This window comes from Leucoraja erinacea, chromosome 19 (genome assembly GCF_028641065.1).
Source record: "Leucoraja erinacea ecotype New England chromosome 19, Leri_hhj_1, whole genome shotgun sequence".
In the NCBI taxonomy this organism is placed as follows: domain Eukaryota; kingdom Metazoa; phylum Chordata; class Chondrichthyes; order Rajiformes; family Rajidae; genus Leucoraja; species Leucoraja erinaceus.
The window spans coordinates 21,770,149-21,793,227 of NC_073395.1; the positions used below are offsets into that span (position 1 = coordinate 21,770,149).

The 23,079-nt window shown below is 42.1% G+C and overlaps 1 protein-coding gene across 2 annotated transcripts; it reads left to right on the forward strand.

Annotated features, from left to right (window-relative positions):
* The first annotated feature begins 2,607 nt into the window (after positions 1-2,607).
* Positions 2,608-20,910, forward strand: kera (keratocan). Of its 2 annotated transcripts, XM_055650610.1 has the most exons (4): positions 2,608-2,876; positions 6,860-6,898; positions 12,225-13,099; positions 16,022-20,910. In XM_055650610.1, the coding sequence occupies exons 3-4, from the start codon at positions 12,238-12,240 to the stop codon at positions 16,192-16,194; spliced, it is 1,035 nt and encodes a 344-aa protein (XP_055506585.1). In that variant the 5' UTR covers positions 2,608-2,876; positions 6,860-6,898; positions 12,225-12,237; the 3' UTR covers positions 16,195-20,910. The 2 variants fall into 2 exon arrangements, with proteins under 2 accessions (XP_055506585.1, XP_055506584.1); XM_055650609.1 differs by lacking the exon at positions 6,860-6,898 and having other exon boundaries at positions 2,609-2,876; positions 16,022-20,908.
* Positions 20,911-23,079: the final 2,169 nt, after the last annotated feature.

The following is a 23,079-nucleotide window of genomic DNA, read 5'->3' on the forward strand; positions in this document are numbered from 1 at the left end:
TGTCCGTACAGACCAGTGATCCCCGCACATTAATACTATCCTACACAAACTAGGGACTATTTACACTTATACCAAGCCAATTAACCTACAAACCTGTATGTCTTGGGGATGTGGGAGGAAACTGAAGATCTTGGAGAAAATGCATGCAATCAAGGGGGAAGCATACAAACTCCATACAGATAGCACCCATGGTCAGGATCGAACCCGGGTCTCTGGCGCTGCTAGCGCTGTAAGGCAGCATCTCTACCGCTGCGCCACCATGCCACCCCGTTGTAGTAATACACCGTTGAAGCTTGTCCTTCGGCCCAACTTGCCCACTGAGCAGCATGCCCCATCTACGTTAATCCCACCTGTCTGCATTTGGCCATCTTGTTCTAAACCTATCCTATCCATGTACCAGTCCAAACGTCTTTTAAACGTGATAGTACCTGCCTCAACTATCTCCTCGAAGATAGACACAAAATGCTGGGATAACTCAACGGGTCAGGCAGCATCTCTGGAGAAAAGGAATAGGTGACATTTTGCATCGCAACCCTACTTCATTCCTTTTCTCCAGAGATGTCCTGACCCTTTGAGTTACTCCAGCATTTTGTGTCCATCTTTGGTGTAAACCAGGATCAGCAGTTCCTTCCTACAGATTTTGTCAATTAGCTCCTTTTTCAGCTGGTTGCATATAGCCACCACCCTTTGTGATCTCATGCAGTATACGGGGATTACGGGAGGAATACCCTGGCCTTGGGTTGTGTGAGCACCAATACAAGTTAAAGAACTAATCCAATGTGTTGAAACATAGCAGGACACATAGTACTGGAGTAACTCAACAGATCAGGCAGCATCTCTGGAGAACATGGATAGGTGACGTTTTGGATCGAGACACTTCTCCAGACTCCTAAGCTAGAAAGGGTTGGAGATGGGAAGATGCGAATCATGGTAGGATTACATTGTAGGTGAAGGAAATGTCGGAGTGTGGTGTGGTGGGTGCGGAGGCTGGTGGGGTGAAAGGTGAGGACCAGGGGAACTCTATCCTTGTTCCGTCTGGGGGGAGAAGGGGGTTAGGAAGAGCAGAACTACGGGACACAGAGGAGGCACGGGTGAGTGATCCATCTATGACAGAAGGGGGGGGGGAACCGCATTTAATAAAGAGAGAGGACATCTTGGATGTCCTAGAATGGAAAGTCTCATCTTGGGAGCAGATGCGATGGAATAGGGAATAGTGTCTTTGGGAGAAATGGATGGGAGGAAGTTTATTTTAGTTTAGTTTATTGTCACATGTACCAAGGTACAGTGAAAAGCTTTTGTTGCATGTTGACCAGTCAGCGGAAAGACTATACATGATTACAATCGTGCCATCCACAGTGCACAGATACATGATAAAGGGAATAACATGAATAATGTTTACTGCAAGATAAAGTCCAATAAAAGATAATCCAAGTGTCTCCAATGGGGTAGATAGTAGTAACATAGAGACATATAGAAATTAGGTGCAGGAGTAGGCCATTCGGCCCTTCGAGCCTGCACTGCCATTCAATATGATCATGGCTGATCATCCAACTCAGTATCCCGTACCTGCCTTCTCTCCATACCCTCTGATCCCCTTGGCCACAAGGGCCACATCTAACTCCCTCTTAAATATAGCCAATGAACTGGCCTCAACTACCCTCTGTGGCAGAGAGTTCCAGAGATTCACCACTCTCTGTGTGAAAAAAGTTCTCCTCATCTCGGTTTTAAAGGATTTCCCCCTTATCCTTAAGGGGGAAATAGTACAGGACTGCTCTGCAGTTGTCGGTAGGATGGTTCAGGTGCCTGATAACAGTGTAGTCCAGATAACTGAGGGAGTCGGTAAATGTGCAATAGATGCATAGTAGAAATAGCCAATTTGTTCCTGAGTTGTGAGCCTCATTTGGACCTGGGACCAGGACCTAAGGATTGTGGCCTTTCTTCTGAAACTGGTTGAATCTCTTTGCCTTCCCTGGCAATGGAAGTGGCAGGGGTGGAGGGGGACTTGGCGTTGAATGAACTTCCTAGTCTCCAGGCAGTAGTTAGCTTTCTAGATGTGCATGGATCAATTACCATATGTAGCAGAAACACATGTGTGATCTGAATTCATTTGAAGGTTTACCATCTGCGTTTAAAATGTAATCATTACCAATGCAAGTCAGGTTATTGATGCGAACACAGTGCTCAAATGAATCAGTTATGCCATAAGCATCAGACAAATATTCTTGCATCTGGTTCATATCCCAATCCCAGGAGAAAGTAACCCAGAAACAGCTGCGACTCCTTACCCTGTTGTTCAGCAGCGTGACTGAAATATTTAATAATATTTCACTGAATTAAATTAGGTGATCTGGAATATTTCCCAACACCATTCCGAATGGTTCCATTTCAAATTTACATCCTTTTCAACACATGCCACATTAAGTTAGATTATTTATTCTATAGCTCTGAATGTAGATTACATACGAGCAAGAGTCTGAGATTTCTGGAAGAATATTAAAAATTACCGAGCCACAAATTCCCTGCCCCACTCCATCAGTTTCACGTGTGGTAGGCTGCCATTTTAGGGTTAAAAAAAACTTTATCTGTGTATATATATTCGGCTGCCTTAATAAAACCAGCATGCAGACTCAGCCAATCTGACACAGCCTAACAATGGTGTAAGTGAGGCTGTTGAACAGTGGAAGCTGTGCCTCTGGTTCTACTGTAGATGTAAGAACAAGATCCTAAAGGATAGATCCTGGAGAGCTGCAAGCTACTGCTTAGTTTCAGGAACACAAGATTGGAGGAAAGGTATCTGAGATATTCCAGCGTTCCCTTTAGCTGAACACCTCGTACAAAGTAAAACCATTATCAGAGCTGAATTCCTGGAAATCAAGGTAAAAACTGTTTTACAATTTTTGAAAGCAGAGATCAGATATCTCAGGTTATCTATGAGTTAACTTGGCATTCTATGGCACCTACACTACAGTGCCTGGTGATAAGTTAGAAAATGTCCCAGTCTATCTTTGTGAATGATATATATTTTGAAGCTACCATGAGATAATGTAATGATAACTGTACATACACAAAACTGAGTTTGGGTATTTTTTTAATGAAAGTAATAAAACAGTAACAGATTTTCAACAGTAACAAACTGCTTTATAGTTTGTATTTTTTTAATGACTATATTTTATCATCCAATTTTCCTCCCATGATTTTGTTCCAATGCTGGACCATAAAGGGATAATGAGTAATCTTTGCTTCTAGTTGAAAGTAGATTTTAAAAGCAAGATGATGTAAAAATATATAAATATATCAATGTAAACTCAAAACTTCAGCATTCCAGAAGCAAATTTGTAGAAATTCTAGAAAAACAATTATGTATTTGCACTTTAAACTCAAAACTCTGCAAGCCTCGGTGATGAATCCTCTGCACTAAATTTTTTCACACACTCTCTTAAAAAAGATTCTGTTTTTAATATGTGTACTGATTCTTACTCCAGCTAGTCTGCATATCTAGGAATACCCAGAGACAGCCAGAAATATTTCTATTGGTTTGCTGCAGTGTTCTTTTTAACAATTATGTCCAATTTGCTCTGAAAATTATATGAAGTATTTACACATTTAAAATTCAAAACTAGCTATAGAAACAGATACCTGTCTGGTATCTGCTAATCCATCCTTTATGCAATCTACTTACTTCATTAATACTCAGTGCACTTGAATTGAAGTTGAAAGACAAGAATTACATTTACAAAGAGCATTGCATAACCTGGGAACATCCTTAAATGCTCCATGCCAATCAAGTATGTTTGAAGTGCGGCAGACACTTTTCTACAAATTAGTTTCTGGAATGCTAAGTTTGTAAGTGGCTCGACGCAACTCGAAGAAGAAGAAGCAAGTGTTGTCTGAGAAGCAACAGCTTAGGTCCCCTGTCTTCTACATTGCTATTGGCTGACGAGTCCCAAGCTGAGGAAGCCAGCAAGTTGGCTGCCATCACTGTGTAATCGTCCAGCACCTCAGCCACTCATTGTACGTTCCCATGGATATATGTTAATGCTTCACTTTGTTTCATCCAGTGAACGGTGCAAGCATGGTGCAGCATCTAGACCTATTCTACAGACATACCTACAACCCCCCCCCCCCCCCCCCCCCCCCCCCCCCCCCCCCCCCCCCCCCCCCCCCCCCCCCCCCCCCCCCCCCCCCCCCCCGTTACATTTAAAATAAGGCTGCAAATGTTTCAGGTTTTTTTTTGCCTTTTGATTCTAGCTTGTTAATCACAAAATAAACGCATAAGGTCTAGATCAAGAAACATTAGTACTATTTATTAGTATTCATGATGCATCATAAATATGACAAACCTCATTTGCTTTTATGGAAATAACTATTTTTCTCCTTTGTGGTGTACTGATTAGACCAATGGTTACAGTACATCTTGTATCAATTACAGCTGCTGAACATCACCCAGGAATACGTAGCCTCCAGCATTATCAGTGCGAAGTTTGCACGTTCTCCCTGTGGCCGTGTGGGTTTCCTCTGGGTGCTCCGGTCTCCTCCCACATCCCAAAGACGTGCGATGGTCAGTGTCGGCTAGTTGGGCTGAAGGGCCTGTCTCTCAGCTGTATCACCAAACTAAACTAAGCTGGAATAATGATCTAAACATTTTATTTGGTAATTAATAGTAAGTTCTATCTTGTAACATTGTAAAAAAAAAACTAGAACCAACTCAAAAATGACACTGATCCACATTCAGAGATATAAGGACGTTACAGTAGGTAACTAAAATTTGATCAAAGAAAATTAGGCTTATGGAACATCTCAATGGATGAGAAAGAGGATTGGATGTTTAGGAGAGGAACTCAGGAACTTTGTCGACTGAAAGCATAGTCTTTGAATTAACTTCAAGGAGTATAGTTTAGATTTGTTTATAATTGTCACGTGTACTCATGTTGGTGAGAGGAGTTTGAGTATAGTTTATTGTCACGTGTACTGAGGTACAGTGAAAAGCTTTTGCTACATGCTATCTAGTCAGTAGATAGACAATACATGATTACAATTAAGTCCACAGTGTACAGATACAGGATAAAGGGTAAAACGTTTAGTACAAAATAAAGTCCATTAATAGACATAAAAAGCTGGAGTAACTCAGGAGGTCAGGCAGCATCTCTGGGGAAAGGGAATAGGTGACTTTCTGGGTCAACAACTTTCTTCAGATCTTAACATCACCTATTTTTTTCTCCAGAGTTGCTGCCTGACCTGTTGAGTTATTCCTGCATTTTGTGTCTATCTTCGGTGTAAAGCAGCATCTGAAGTTCCTTCAGATTGTAAAATCCAGTATTGTTCAATTAAAGATAGTTCAAAGGTCTCCAATGAGGTAGATGGTAGGTCAGGACTGCTCTCTCTGGTGAGAGGACGGTTCAGTTGCCCGATAACTGCTGGGAAGAAAGGAGGTGTGCATTTTCACACTTCTGTACTTCTTGCCTGATGGGAGAGGGGAGAAGTGGGAGTGACCGCGGTGAGACTCGTCCTTGATTATCAAGATGTCATAATTAGTCAGAGTGTAGACATGTCAAAACGTTATAGTCCAGGATGAAATTTCAGAAATGGGGAGTTGGGAGTGCAGGTGGATTTAAAAAACAAGGGCATGTCAGGAAGCACAGGTGAATGGATCTTGGTACATGGGCATCAGAGATGTGGACAAACTCAACCATTCACAGAGTGGAACAAGACAGATTGTCTGGGATGGTCATTGGAATCATCAGCTCTCAATGAAATTACGACATGGAGGGGGTTTCAGCAGCAAATGATCATGACATGTAAAGTTAAATGCCACTTGGAGAGTTTGGCTTCCACCAGCTGTATGTATTCAGTTGTAACATGCAGTTGACATTGGATCCCTCAGGAAACCAGTTGTGCGTTGGTAGATCAATGGTAATTGAGAAAGTATTCATCAGGAGTAATAACTTCTTGAACCATCAAGTCAGAAACAATGACTGCAAATTACTCTATTTCCCTTTGAGATTGAGTTGGCTTTGAAGGAACTCAACTCTGCAAACAATTTAAACCAGATGATGTAATGTTTCAAGATGATTAGGTAAATATAAACATAATCAGGCATTTATTACCAGTCTGAAGAATGGTTTTGACCCAAAATGTCACCTATTCCTTTTCTCCAGAGATGCTGACTGAACCATTGAGTTACTCCAGCATTTGGCGTCCATCTTATTTATGTTGTTATTACTGTTAAATACAAACTAGTCTCCTGGCCAAACTTCCACATTCTCTCTTTTCCAAATCCCTGCTAGCTACATTGTAATTTGTTTCAGTTTGATAGTTTTAGACAATAGTGTGGAAACAGGCACTTCGGCCCACCAAGTCCACACTGACCTGAGATTACCCTTATATTATTTATTTCCTACACACTTGGCATAATTTACAGAACCCAATTAACTTACATACCCACACAGTTTTGGAATGGGGGAGGAAACCAGAGCACCCGGAGAAAACCCACGCGGTCACAGGGAGAGCATGTAACCACCGCGTAGCCAGTTTGTCCATCATCCTGTGCCTGATTCCCGTGAAGCAAAGTTTTGACATAAAAATTCTCAACTTTGATTTCAAATCTCTCCATGGACTCTTCCACGCTTTCTCTGTAATTTCCACCGACTCTACAATCCCTTCTAACTCTGACCTCTGAAGTGTTATCAACGTAATCATTCCATAAGCAACCAACCCTTCAACTTCCAAGGCCTTAAACCCCACAATCTTCTTTCCAACCCTCTCTCTCTTTCTCTCCTCCTTCAGGATTTATCCTGAAAACTTATTTGGATGTTACAAGGATTGTGTCAATGCAAGGTTTTTTTAAACATTCTTTTTGCAGGCTACACTACAGATGAGGAGATCCCCCTAGGACCTCAAGGTAAACCTGGCCCTCTTTTACAACATGATTTCTACACCCATCTCACTCTTCCAATGACCAATGCTTCTTGTTGAGGTCTTGTTCTTGTTTTATGCTGGGATAACTTGTACAGGGATTTAGTTTAGAGTCTCGTTCTTAAAAGCAAGTTAGGTACTGTAGTACAATATAAAGTGGTGGCAAGAAGTTCCTTGTTCTTCTTAAGTAAGCAGCCTAGCATTTGTGACTCATCCAGACCTGACGTTCTGCTGAATCAATTTTGCAGTGCTTATTTATTCATTTAAAGAACGAGAATGTCACTGTGTTTATTGTGGAGCGTAATTGCGAGAGGATAGTTAAGATGCAATCACACTGCTGGGCCTGAAGATACATATAGACTCAACTGGTTAGAGACAGTAGATTTCCTTCCCAAGAGATCAGTGGTGAACCTATTCAGGATTTTTACAACAACCTAGCATTTTCATTGTTGGTATTATTGGTACTAAACATATTTTAGCTTCCATATCTTTTTTGTGTTAAATGCAAATTTCGAGTTGCCAAGGTGAGATTCAAATACATGGATGCATGGAGAATCTGAATAAGGGTCCCAACCCGAAAAATCACCTATCCATGTTTTCCCAGAGATGCTGCCTGCCCTGCTGAGTTACTCCAGCACTTTGCGTATTTTTTCATGGATTAATGGCCAGGGTTTCAGGATAATAGTCTGAGAATACAACCACTTATTTTTGCATTTATGTTAATTCCCATTTCCAGTCTATTCTACTAACAGAGCTGTATAGCACGGAAACAGACCCTTCGGCCCACCTTATCCATGCTGACCAAGTTGGCATATTGTGCTAGCCCCATTTGCCTGCATTTGGCTCGTAGCCCTCTAAACCCTTCCTATCCATGTATCTGTCCAAATGTCTCTCAAAGGTCATAATTGTATCTGCCTCTATAGCTTCCTCTGGCATTTTATCTTGCACTACATGTTATACAATTTATCCTGTATCCTATATCTGTACACTGTGGGCGGCTTGATATTACCATGTATAGTCTTTCTGCTGACTGGATAGCATGCAACAAAAAGCTTTTTACTGTGTACTCAGTACACATGACAATAGACTAAACTAAACTAAACAGATACGGATTATCCTCCGAATGAAGAATGGAACGTTGAGTTTACATGACACTTTTTCCCATTATGTTTCTTTTTTAACGTGGGTTTGAATTTTCGTCCCTTTCACAAGATTCAAAGAAAGAAATAGCATTTGCCGAAAATGTTTCACGACCTCAGTGCTTCCCAATGCACTTTACAGCAAATGAAGAACGTTTATTAGCTTCACTGCTGCAGCACAGGAAGCATGGCAGCATTTGTATAAACAGTAGAAACAAAGAACTGCATATGCTGGCTAATACACAAAGACCTGGAGTAACTCAGCGGGTCAGGCAGCATCTCTGGAGAACATGGATAGGTGGTGTTTCAGGTCGAGAGCCTTCGTCAGCGAATTTTACACTGTGGTGGACATCTGCTTTGGTGATGTTAATTTGGTTATAAATAAATGTAGGAGACCAGGGAGAATTCATATCCTGCTCTTTGGAAATTCAACCAGAGGTTCTTTCTGTTTGTTTGAGAGGGGAGATGGGGTCGCAGTGTAGCCTTGCATCTGAGCATTGTTTCTCCAGTTCCTTGCTGCAGTGGCAGCCTAGGTTTCTGTGTTCAACTCCCTGGAGTGGGACACAGACCTTCTCCACCTGTGTTCATTCAATCGTTATTGAACGATAATTTGTTCAGCATGTTACAACCCACTGACTGAAATCCTCGCCAGATGCATTCATTTCCAGGCTGTCAGGGTTGCAGTGGAGCCTTTATATTTCAACCAGACTACTTCCTGTGATTCATCTAAATGTTTCCATCAGTGTGTTACCATTCAGTCAGGTTTTGCTTTAGTTTAAGGGTTTTTGAGACAACTGTCTGCGCAGTGGTCCTTTTTGCTTAAAAATGTCCCATTTCTTTAGCTTATTATAAATCCATCTATACCCCTCCAGTTTCCTAGCCTCTCTTTGCTTCCAATTTCTACTGAGCCCAGACCTCTGTAACTTCTCCTTCTCCAGAGCTATCCCAGAACAACTGGTGGAGTTGCTGCCTTAAGGGCCTGTCCCACTTAGACTACTTTTAGGTGACTACAGGCGACTAGGTTGTTGCTACATGGTCGCCAGGGTGTCGTCAGTATCGTCTTGAAAAGTCTCCTCAGTCACCCAAAGAGTTGTAGCGTCTTTCTGTTCGCCGCTGAATTTTCGACATGTTGAAAATTTTTCTGAGACAGTCGGCAACAGTGGGTTTGATGCCATTGAGTACAGCTTGCCTTCTCCTGACACCAGGTTAACGTAGCCAGTGGCGGACATGGTTTAAAAATATTGGTTGCCGGGAGACAAAGGGGGCCCACTTCATCAGGGGCCCACTTGCCATCGGGCAAGCTGACACCCTGGCCAGTCCGCCACTGAACGTAGCTTGTTGCCAGGTTAAGGTAGTTTGTAGCCGGTGCTGACTTTGTTTTTTTGTTGTTGTTAAAGTAATGATTCTATTTCAAATTTTACATCGAAGGGAGGTCCAGTCGCTGGGTTTTTCGGCGACCCACTACGACTTGACAGTCGCCGGCAGTCGCCTAAAATTAGCCTAAGTGGGACAGGCTCTTTACAGTGCCAGATACCCGGGTTTGATCCTAACCTCAGCTGAATGTATGGATTTTGCACAGTCTCCCCGTGACAGCGTGGGTTTTCTCCGGGTGCTCCAGTTTCCTCCCACATTCCAAAAACATGCAGACTTGTGCGTTCATTGGCTTCTGTAAATTGTCCCTAGTGTGTAGGGGATGTGAGAGTGGGATAACAGAGCTAGTGTATGAGTGATACTTGGTCAGCGTGGACTCGGTGGGCCAAAGGGCCTGTTTCCATGCTGCATCTTTGAAAAAAATGCACTTCGAACCTCTTAAGTCACATAGTCAGAGTCATACAGCGTGAAACAGGCCCTTCGGTCCAACCTGCCCATACCGACCAACATGCCCCATCTGCACTAAGTCCTACCTGCCCATGTTTGGCCCATAACCCTCTAAACTTATCCTATCCTGTACATGTCCAAAAGTTTCTTAAATGTTATGATAGTACCTGCCTCAACTACCACATTCGGCAGCTCGTTCCATATACCCACCAGCCTTTGTGGAAAAAAAGTTACCCCTCAAGTATCTATTAAATCTTTCCCCCCTCACCTTAAACCCAGGTCATCTTGTTATCGATTCTCCCACTCTGGGCAAGAGACTGTGAATTTACCCTATCTAACCTTCTCATGATACTGTATACCTCTATAAGGTCACCCCTCATCCCCTTGCTCTCCAAGGAATAAAGACCTGGTCTGGTCTGCTCAACCTCTCCCAATAGCTCAGGCCCTCAAGTCCTGTCAGCATCTTCTGTTAAGTTGAGGCAGGAAATCCAGTGTCAACTTTTGAAGAGGAGAGAGTTCTTTCCATGTCCTGAAAGAACATTTATTTTGTGATCTGCATCATTAATACAGATTAAATGGTGATGAACACATTGCTGTGGTCGACCTGACTGCTGCCTTTCTTGTATTGTGACAAAGAATTTACTTCAAAAACTACTTTGGACAGCTCAGTGGCACAGCGATAGAATTGCTGCCGTACAATTCCTGAGATCCTGGTTCTATCCTCACTACAGGTGCTGTCTGTATGGGGTTTGTACGTTCTCCCTGTGACCACATGGGTTTTCTCCCACACTCCAAAGACGGACAGGTTTGTAGGTTAATTGACTTCTGCAACATTATAAAGTGTCCCTAGTGTGTAGGATAGTGCTAGTGTATGGGGCGATCGCTGGTCGGCGCGGACACGGTGAGCTGAAGTGCCTGTTTCCGAGCTGTACCTCTAAAGTCTAAACTTCACCAGCTGTAAAGCACATTAGACCATCCTAGATATCATGAAAAGTGCCACATAAATCTAGGCTTATATCCTTAATGTTTTCCACAGCAGTTAGGGGTCCATGGTTAGCTAATTACATACAGTTTTTCAAAAAACCATTGATGAGATGCAGGTGATTGAAACAGGAACCTGGAATAAAGCCAAAATTCACAAAAGAGACTTACACTGCTTACTTTATTTTACCACCGAAGATAAATAAATTGTACAGTATCCAAGAATGAATGTAGACTTACAGTGATTAAGACAGGGCATTTATAGTTATATCTATCAATTTGGTATACCATGAGTTTCTTTTATAATATGAAGCGCTGTGGTAGAGCTGCTGCCTCACAGCGCCAGAGACCCGGGTTCCATCCTAACTACGGGTGCTGTCTGTACGGAGTTTGTACGTTCTACCCGTGACCTCGTGGGTTTTCTCCGGGTGCTCCCGTTTCCTCCCACGCTTCAAGGACGTACAGGTTTGTAGGTTAATTGGCTTCTGTACATTGTCCCTAGTGTGCAGGATGGAACTAGTATACGGGGTGATTGCTGATTGGCATGGACTCGGTGGGTCGAAGGGCCTGTTTCCACACTGTATCACTAAAACTAAAAAAAAAAAATCTAATCTGAATCTGAACAAATGTCAGAGGAAAGCTAAACAGCACATAACACAACCCTAAGAAAACGAAGAAACAAGGAACTGCAGATGCCGGTTTACAAAAAAAGACGCAAAGTCCTGGAGTAACTCAGCGGGTTAGACAGCATTTCTGGAGACCATGGATAGGTGATGTTTTGAGGCAGCTTGAAGAAGGGTCCCAACCTGAAACGTCACCTATCCATGTTCTCCAGGGATGCTGGCTGACCCGCTAAGTTTCTCCAGCAATTTGTGTTCTAAGAAAACCCACATCAAGGAGGGATGATGTTCAGTAATTCGTGATGTTTGTTTCAGATTTTCACCAACTACACTTTTAGTTTAGTTTAAATTTACAGCATGGAAACAGGCCCTTCGGCCCACTGAGTCCCCACCGATCATCGCACACTTATTAAAATTAGATCTGTTATCCCACTTTCCCATCCACTCGCTGCACATTAGGGACAATTTATAGAAGCCCGTTAACCTACAAACCTGCACGTCTTTGGAATGTGAAAGGAAACCGGAGCACCCGGAGAAAACCCACGCGGTCACAGGGAGAATGTACAAACTCTGTACAGACAGCACCCGTAGTCAGAATCGAACTAGGTCCTCTGGCGCTGTGAGGCAGCAACCCTATCGCTGTGCCACTGTGCTGCCCCTTCACCACTGTGCCTCCTTGCTTCAAATGTTCAGACTTCTAACCATTTTTAATTTTGCTCTTTGATTGATTTCTCCCCACTTTCTTTTCTTCCAGACTAGGAGCAAACATGAAGCTTGTCCAGCCCATTCTAGTTGTTTTATTCATGAACAGCGGCATATGGTGTCAAGACCAAGAGTATTTAACGCGGTTGGAATACTTTTATGGATGTCCTAAAGAATGCCAATGCCCTGGCAGATCTTCGAATGCCCTCCACTGCGACAGCAGGCATCTCAGTGTCATGCCCTTGGTACCATCAAGAATCCTGTATGCCTACCTGCAAAACAATCTCATTGATGGCATCTCAGATAATTCCTTCAAAAACGGAACTCAATTGAAGTGGGTGAACCTAAACAAAAATAAGATCACAAACAGCAACATTCCAAAAGGCATCTTTAAGAAAATGGAAAACCTGCTCTACCTGTTTCTTGACGACAATAGCCTGGAGAAAGTGCCATCGCCTCTGCCAGCCAGCCTGGAGCAACTTCGGTTGGCGAGGAACAAGATTTCCAGCATACCCGAGGGAACTTTCTCAAACCTAGCCAAGCTGACATTGCTCGACCTGCAAGGCAACAGGTTGAACGACTTTGTCATTCAGCCCAACACATTTAAAGGACTGAAGACGTTACTGCAGCTCAATCTGGCCCAGAATGGTCTCACGGCAATGCCCGAGCAGATTCCCGTGTCAACCCTACAGCTCTATTTGGACAAAAACTCCATCAAAGAGATACCCACGAACTACTTCAGCAGCCTACCGAAATTATCCTTTGTCAGGCTAAACCACAATGAGATTTCAAGCAGCGGACTTCCTGACACTATTTTTAACGTGTCCTCCATATTGGACTTGCAGTTGTCCTACAACCAACTCACTTCAGTTCCTCTCATTCATTTCAGACTACAGCATTTACATCTGGACCACAACCAAATCAAAAGTAAGTAAGAGGTTATTAAGAAGCCTGTATGAGAATTTACACCCACGTTAGACTTTAGAGATACGGCGTAGTCACAAGCCCTTCGGCCCACCGAGTCCGTGCTGACCAAGGATCACCCCGTATACTAGCACTATCCTACACACTAGGGACAATTTACAATTTGACTAAAGCCAGTTAATGTACAAACCTTTGGTATGTGGGAGGAAACCGGAGCACCCGGAGTAAACTCATGCAGTCACAGGGAGAACGTGCAAACTCCGTACAGACAGCACCCATAGTCAGGATCGGACGCGGGTCGCTGGCACTGTTAGGCAGCAACTCTACCACTGCAACCCTCCCTATTTTTCAAATAACTAGTATTCCAGTGTGTTTTTTAAGTCCGCTTCCCATTCCCACATTGACCTTTTCCATTGCCAGAGTGAGGCCACACACAAACTACTTAATCATTGGGTATCCTACAATCCAACGGTATAAACATTGAATTCTCTCCTCCCCCTCCCATTCTACCTACATTCTTTCCTCTAGCTTCACAATTTACAACCCATCAATCCTTCTGTCTCAAACCTTCTGTCTTTTCATCTCTGGGCTTTGTCCAATCATCTGCCTATCAAAAAAATACTCTCCTCACCTGTATCAACCTATTTCCTGCCAAGCTTTGCTCCTATATGTGGTGAATGCTTGTGCTGAAAGTTCACACGCATTTCGGTCTCCAAAAGAGAACACATATGAATTTACAATCTGAGAATAAGAATTTTGCCCACCAATATTGCAGATTAGGAACACAAGGCACATTGCTTTTCCATTCATTTTTAATAAAAGACATAACGTGTTAGATTAACTCAGCAGGTTAGGGAGCATCCCTGGAGAACATGGATAGGTGATGACTCGGTGACTCAAGAGTCTGAAGGGTCCCCACCCAAAACATTACCTATCCATATTGTCCAGGGATGCTACCTGACCCGCTGAGTTACTCCAGCACTTTGTGTCCTTCCATTATCCAGCTTATTCCTCACCACTTCTAAACATGCTGTCAAAATGTAGGCAAATCAACCTTCTTTGCTCAACAAATTAAAAAGGTCAATCTTCTAAATGTGACCCAGGCTATTCAAAACAGGAAATTACAAGGATTTTGCTAATAATCTAGTATGCATTGTTAAAAACAGATCGCAAGTCGCAAGGTTACAATATCATGAATGGCCCAGCTTCAGACCATAAGTTCATGTCAAAGGAGCAGAATTAGGCCACTCGGCCCATCAAGTCTATTCCGCCTATCAATCATGGCCAATCTATCTTTTCCTCTGAACCCCATTCTCCTGCCTTCTCCCCATAACCTCTGACTTGATCTTCTGTATAAGGAATTTTGACTCTGCAAAGTAATAACAATTACATTCTTTCCAGCTCTCTTTCCCCCTTTATTTGATTGTAAATGTCCAAGGTCCCAGTAACTTTACGTTCAATTTCATATGCTCGAGATGTACTAAAACCCCCGGAATAAAATATCTACTCTGACCCCCATGACCTAATAGTTTCACGCCATAGATGTAAGTGTATATGGTATTGTAAGTTAAATTGTAAAGTTACTTTTTCTTTATAGATAGCCTTTTTTATTGTCATTCAGACCGAAGTCTGAACGAAATTGCAGCAGTCATACATATAATACAATACAATAAAACAACAATAAACACATATTAACATCCACCACAATAGTATTTTAAAAAATAATGCTAGGCTTTTATATGTTTTAAAGTCATAAGAGCAGAATTAAACCATTCAGCCCATTGAGTCTGCCCTGCCATTAAATCATGGCTGATCTATCTTTCCCTCTCAACCCCATTCTCTTGCTTTCTCCCCATAATCTTTAACACCCTTTCTAATCAAGAATCTGTCAACGTCCACTTTAACAATACCCAATGAATTGGCCTCCACAGCCGTCAGTAGCAATGAATTCAACAGATTCGCCACCTTCAGGCTAAAGAAATTCCTCCTCATCTCTAACTTTTATTCTGGGGCTGTGCCCTCTGGTCCTAGACTGTCCCTCTGGTTAAAAAATTATCTCCATGTCCACTCTATCCAGGCCTTTCACTATTTGGTAAGTTTCAATGAGGTCTGCCCTCATCCTTCTAAACTCCAGTGAGTACGCTCATCACATGTTAACCCAATCATCCCCAGAATCATTCTAATAAACCTTCTTCCTGACCCTCTCAAAGCCAGCACATCCCTCCTCAGATAACCAAGAAAACCTCTTAACAAAATACATTTTATTTTCAGCAAATTCAAGGAGCAACAGGTTGTAAAAGGTAATGTATTTAAGTTGTGTACTTCCAGCAATGTCCTATGAGTTCATTTTGTTGAAATGTTTTGACTCTGTGCTCTATGATGAATTAGCACAGTCCCAGTTGTAACACTGTGAGATGCAGGAACATTGGAGGGAGGGAGACAACGGGTCCATCTGACTTACCACTCCCTTTAACGAGTCTCACCCCTTCTCCCATCTCCCGTCAGGCAAGAGGTACAGAAGTGTGAAAACGCACACCTCCAGATTCAGAGACAGTTCACTTCCCAGCTGTTATCAGGCAACTGAACCATCCTACCAACAACTAGAGAGCAGTCCTGACCCATTATCTACCTCATTGGAAACCCTCAGACTATATTTATTCGGACTTTATCTTGCACTAAATATTATTCCCTTTGCCCTGTATCTGTACACTGTGGACGGCTTGATTGCAATCTTGTATAGTCTTCCTGTTGACTGGGTAGCACACGACAAAAAAGCTTTTCACTGTATCTCAGTACACGTGACAACAATAAACTACACTAAAACATCCATTCAATATTGCCTGCTCAAGGCAGACCATTGAGATGTATTTACCATCCTTATTTTTGTCTGAACATTAATACGGATATTTTTAAATTTATTTACAGAGATTAATGGACCGCAAATCTGCCCTCTCCCTGTCAGCAATATTTACCAGAAGCCCATCGGAGAAAATCAGCCTCAACTCCGTTACCTACGTCTTGATGGCAATGAAATTAAACCACCCATTCCCATTGAGCTCATGATGTGCTTCAGGCTCCTCTCCGCAATCGTGATTTAAAGAGAGCCGACACGCTCTCCCGATCAATTCAAAAAGAGAAGATTAGAAAACACAAGTCTTGCTGGTCTAGTACTTGTAGATTGAGAATGATTCGTATCTTCTAATGTGGAAGAGGGGTGATGAAAAATAATCTAGTACTGACTGAAAAGATGGCCAATTATTATCAGTAGCATTGGTGAAAATTCAAGTACATTAGAAATTAATAATTAGTCCATGGTCTTCAATTCCAATAAGACCAGCAAAAGAACATCTAAGCCTCAGTATTGTTCAGGTTGTTTAAATCTGAAGTTTTATTTTCATGTAGGTAGCTGGCTCATTACAAGCATGGATTGGAAAAAAAAATCATGTCTAGTAATTTGTTATATGGTTATATATTGATGAGTAAAGTATTATATGCAATGCAAAGTGACAAAATCTGTAAGATGATAACATTTTACATCAAATTCACCCGTGGCGATTTACATATTTGGTAGAAGGTTCGTAGAGCAGACATTTAAAAACAAGTGAAGTTAGCGACTTTTCTAACACATTCCTATAATGGTAATAATCAAATGTGTAATAATTAAGTAATATTGTATGCATTTCCTGAAAGAAAACTACAGCAAAGTTACATTACATTAAGTGACTTTCACTCCAACCGAGGTTGAGTGGTGCCATCTGCATTTTGCAGTTTTGCTGAAGGGTAAGTTGGGCGGTTGAGCAGTCCTCTCCCAAAGTTACTTGCTTGTTAATCCATTCTACTGTCCTCTGGACAGTAGAACATTCTGGATCCTTTCAGAACGTTGTTAAGGTGCCATTAGCCTTTCTCACAGGATAAGAAAGAAAACTGGACATCTGGAGTACAAGCAGAAAATGGCAACTATACCCATCAATGGGGTTACAGTATTAGAAATGTGGAAAACTGCCCGATTCTTGAAGGGGTCGAATTGGATCTTTCAAGACTGTATTGGTAGGTTTTGGTTGGGTAAGGATATTGAGGGCATCAAAAAAAGTTAGGTAAACCAAGGAATAAATGACCCGTAACAGGAGATTCACAATGCTTGCTTTTAAAACAAATTTGAGGTGGTGTCACTGCTAACACATCTCAATAACGATCAAATTTTAATGGCAGAACCGATCTGAGGACTTTCTTTTATTAATTCGGGGGGATGTTGGTTTATTGTTGTCACCTGTACCAGTTACAGTGAAAAACTTTGTTTTGCGTGCTACATCAGGAAGAGCAAAAGAGAATATAAAAAGAGTGCACAGCTAATGTTACAGCTACACGGAAGTGCAATGTAAAAAAAAATGCAATGGCCACAACAAGGTAGGTTGGAAGACTGAGCTATCACGGCCAAACTCATCATTCACTGCCCATCCTTAAAACTCTTTTTCCTTTTATTTTTAACTATGGAGGTAAAGGACCAATTAACATTTCGTCAAGAGTTAAATGTTTTATTGCCATATGCCCCAAAATGGAACAATGAAATACTTACTTGCAGCAGCACAACAGATATGTAAACAAAATAATCAGAAAAACACAAAAAAAATCCAACACCAACACCATCTTCACAATTCCCCCCAAAAAGTTAATTATATATTAAACAAATAAATAAAAAATAATAGTGCAAAGACAAAAGCAATGCCCCCAAGTCTGTGCAATTCAGAACTTATTTGGAGGTTGAAGTGCTTAATAGCCTGATGGTTGTAGAGAATAAGCTGCTCCTGAACCTGGACGTTAGTTTTCAGGCGCCTGTACCTTCTCCCTGAAGGCAGGAGTGAAATGAGAGTGTGGTCAGATTAGAATTTGTTCACAAGAACTTCAATGTGCATTTGAAGAACTATGTCCTAGGAATAGTCCCACAGGACCATGTGTTTAGTGTTTGCAGCTGAGATTAAACTAAATAACACTTTCTTTGCCACACAAGCATGTTCATGATGGGTAAAATAGCTTACTGCTCTGTCACATATTTTCTATGAGTCTGTGAGGAAAGTTTTCCCCAAAAATCCACTTGGTGTTTTCCCTCTTCATATCTGTTCAACACTCTTGCTGCATCAATTTTAAATATTTTTTGCACGTTATCCTGTCAAACCAAGCTTTGGTATTTTGTCCTAAACTCCAATTGACCACAATCGGGAACTGTTCAACTGACTGGGGAATGACTTATGAATTCATCCTCAATTGTAAATTTTGTAAATAAAACATGAGATACTAAAACTCTAGAAATAATAGAAATTGGATTTTAAATAATTTCAGTGGACCATTATCTATATTACTAAAAGTCTGATCTTGACTGCTTCCTGTTGTTCTGTATATTGATTTTAGAACAAACGCTGCCACTTATGGCTGTGATTTTGGGCCATCTTACTCAGAGACCTCCTACGCTGCGCAGGACAAGAGGATTTTTACCATCGATGAAAAATAAAAGAGTTAATAGTATTTAAAAAATGTTGAGTTTCTCTCTCCTGAAGACCATGCCCCTTCCAGAGGGACTATAAAACCATATAACCATTGAGTGTCTCAGTCAGACTCTGCAAGATGGGGGAGCAAGAGGGTCACATCTCTCAGTCTGAGCTGTGAGTAACACTGAACACATGTCTACTAAACTGTCAGTGGCTTTAGTGACCTGTCAGTTCCCTTAATGTGATTTGAAAATACAGTTTGGAAATGCTAAAGCTGTGTTGCCTTTGGTTTGGAAATGCTAAAGCTCTGTTGCCTTTGGTTTGGAAATGCTAAAACTGTGGTGCCTTTGGTTTGGAAATGCTAAAGCTGTGTTGCCTTTGGTTTGGAAATGCAAAGGTGTTTTGCCCTTGGTTTGTAAATGCTAAAGCTTGCCTTGCCTAATTAAAGTTGCCTTGCGTAATTAAAGTTGCCTTGCGTAATTAAAGTTGCCTTGCGTAATTAAAGTTGCCTTGCTTTCTATATAATTAAAAGTCTAATCTTGACCACTTCCTGTTTGCGATTTATATTGATTTTAGAAAAAACGTTACCACATACGGCTGTGATTTTTGGCCATCTTACTCAGTCCCCCTCCGCTCATCCGGTGCCGAGGATTTTTCCCATCGATTAAAAATAAAAGAGTTATTAGTGTTAAAAAAATGTTGAGATTCTCTCTCCTGTCAATCACGGCATGAAGGCCACGCACCTCCTGGTGGGAGGGGGAGGGACTATGAAACCCAGTGGGCGTGGCTCAGTCTCTGCAAGATGGAGGAGGTAGATGTCACGACTCGCTGGCTTTAGTGGCCTTGCACCCTGCTTGAAATGGTATGAAACTGCACTTGAATTTGGTGGCCTTGCACCTTGTTTGAAGTGGTAAGAAACTGCACTTGAATTTAGTGGCCTTGCACCCTGCTTGAAATTGAATTTCAAGGAATAGCCGTGAGTCAACTGCCAGCCCACCAGCCGTGAGTGATCTGCCAGCACACCAGTCTTGAGTGACTGAGCCGCCAGCCCAAGAATCCATTCGGCCAACAATGTCCATACTAGCCCTCTGGAAACCAGTCCCTTCAGCCCACAATGCCCATACTAGCGTTCCAGGCCCTTCAGCCCAACTTAAGTCTCAGTCTCACAATCAACACCTGATATAAAGGAAAGGGGGACTTTTCTCCCACCGGAAACTTGGCAAATGATACCTTGATGCCTTCACTGAGTTAACTATAAAACCATATGCAAACTGACAAGATTAAGCAACTTATCTAACATCCAATAAATCGCCATGGAAAATGTATTGGAAAATGCAACTGTTGTACGTTCCAAGGTAGACCCACAGGGAAGCTATACAGCATGTTAGACGACATAACTATTTTTAACTAGAGCCTTATACATAAAATATTTTACAATAAATTAGAGTTAAGAAGCTTATAATAATGGAATATAATTATGGAATATGCATGTTATACAGTATTTCAGTATTATATACAGTAAGCATGTATGGATAAGTTTAATTTATTTCCATTCCAGATAAATATGCTACAGGAATAATTTTATATTATTGCAAACTAATAAAAGTCCAAAAAATATCTGTCTAGCCTATTACAACTTGTGCATTGACGGGAACCTGTGGCTGTACGGGTTTACCACAGTGATGGCTTAATATGTGAGATTGTACAAATAACTGAAATTCCACCCTGTGGTGTTTAGTTAAAGAATTTAACCCATGTCTTAATGCTGTGTAAACAGTGTACAGTGGGCTTTTAGCAAGCTTTGCATACTGATAACCAAACTGGCATTTTGTCAATGCAATAACATTTAGAATAATATATACCTTATTTACAACAAAAATGCTTCTCTCTTATCACTAGCCTATGTTACTGCAACAAGTTGTAACATGAAATACTATTAATATGAAAGTAACATGAATCAGGGCTGCATAGTGACGCAGCGGTACAGTTGCTGCCTAACAGCGCCAGTGACCTGGGCTCAATCTTCTGACTATGGCCGCTGTCTGTATGGAGTTCGTATGTTTTCCCTGTGATCGCGTGAGTTTTCTCCAGGTGCTCTGGTTACCTCCCACGCTCCAAAGACGTGCAGCTTTGTGGGTTAATTGGCTTCTGTAAATTGTCACTGGTGTTTAAGGGTGATCGCTGGTCAGCACAGACTCGGTAAACCGATGGGCCTATTTCCACGCTCTATCTCTAATGAATTACTATTGAATTTTACACAGTGTACTCTAGATCGCTGCAAATCATAGAATAAAAATCTAATCTTTCCTTGATTTTTTTTAATTTACTGATTTTGATTGAGTGAATTATTCAATAACAACATCTTACATCTGATTTTCCATTTTTGAATAAGCAAGGCATTCTAAGTGCATTTCACTTGAGTTCCTTCAATCAATACGGCGGACATGAAGCCCACGGATCCCTGGAAGGAGACCGAGATGGGCTTGTCAACGGCGAATCAAATAGGTTAATAAAGAAGACATCCTGGAGCGGGGACTACATCAGAGATGTGATGGCGTTGCGCACGAGGGTCCATACCAAGACCCGGTTTGCGACCTCGCACCACCCGGGGATGATTGGATTAACCATCGATGCCGGGCGTTTGATCTGCACTCGGGGGGGGGGGGGGCCTGTACTCAGTAGAGTTTAGAAGGACGCTATGTGGGTCACCTAAAATGAAACTCACCGAATTTAGTGTGTAAGCCTGCAGGATCAGCATTTGGATGTGGAGAGGATGTTTCCACTAGTGACTAGACTATTGTCTAGGATCAGACTAAAAGGACGTACCTTTGGCATAGTCGGTTAAATCTTTGCTTGCACTCCCACGACAATGCTGTGCATTATTTAGATAAGTAATGGTGAGCAGACAACATTAAAAAATTCAGAGCGGGATACAGACATTTTGCCTCTTGTTTGATTTAGGTCGATTTTCTATGTCAACAGCATTTTCCTATCTTATCCCCATAGCTTTTGGGTTTTGTTTCTATTGTCCAGAAATCTATCGGTCATAGCGTTGAATGAACTCAATAACTGAGCCTCAAGCCTCTGTGTTGTAGATTTACCTCACTTTAGGTGCAGGAACGTCCCATCCTTCCAGTCTTGAGTGCCTTATAACCCCATATTTGGAGAAGTGATCTCTAGTTTAGATCATTAATCTTTGAGGAAAGTTATGAATTTAGTTTTTTTTTTGTTTTTAGTTTTTTAGTTTAGAGATACTATTTCACGGGTGTGGAAACAGGCCCTTCGGCCCACCGAGTCCCCGTCTACCAGCGATCCCCGTACACTAACACTATCCTTCACACTATGGACAATTTGCAATTTTACCAAGCCAATCAGCCTACAAACCTGTACATCTGGGGAATGTGGGAGGAAACCGGAGCACCCGGAGATAACCCACGCGTTCAAAGGGAGAACGTACAAACTCCGTACAGAAAGCAACTGTAGTCAGGATCGAACCCGGGACTCTGGCGCTGTGGGGCAGCAACTCGACCAGTGCGCCACAGGTCTGCACTGGAATGGTGACTTCCAGACAGTAAGCTGTCCCATTCGAAAAAAAGGACTAAATTCAGTACTTAAGATATTTGGTAGAAAATGGTGGCTTTTTAATTGCAACCAGCTTTCCTAGAAGTCTTTCACGTGTCTGCCTGCTGAATGCCAACTTGTTATGTAGAATGAGGCTGTTGTGCAAAGCAAATTTACAGACCGCACTGGCAAAGCAGTGTCTTTCTTGATTCAAGATCAGCAGGTCCGGTCTCCCCTCTATTCCCCTGTCTGCTTATGCTGCCAACTCTGGTGAAGTGGCTGAGTGGCAATAAGCCCCGGTCCTTTGTCAATGCCACTCTCTGCAAACCCTAAAGACACAGGGAAATAGTCCAGTCACGTCCCTGATGTTGACGCTCTGCTCCTGGATAGAAGCGGCGGATACAAGGTGCACTCGCAGTTATGGGAGCGCATTGAAGAGTTATACAATCATATAACTGTTATATGGTTATATGGTTATATGGTAAGAGTCATCAGACAGGTTTCTGGGTTGGCAGATCTGCTGTACGAGCAGAGATTGACTAAGCTGGGCCTCTAGTCATTAGAAAGATGAGAGGTGACTTCAATGAAATAAGTAAAATTCTTACAAGGCTCAATAGGGTGGTTAAGAGGAAGATGTTTCTCCCGGTAAAGGCAGCACAGAGGCAGCACAGTGGGGCAGCAGCAGAGTTGCTGCCTTACAGCACCAGACACAGGTTCGATCCTGACTTCAGGTGCTGTCGGTTCGGAGTTTGTACGTTCTCTCTGTAACCGCGTGGGTTTTCTCCGGGTGCTCTGGTTTTCTCCCACATTCCAAACACAGATGTTTGTAGGTTAATTAGCTTCTGGAAATTGTCCCTAGTACGTCGGATAAAGATAGCGTACGGGTGATCGCTTATTGGTGTGGACTTGGTGGGCCGAAGACCTGTTTCCACACTGTGTCTC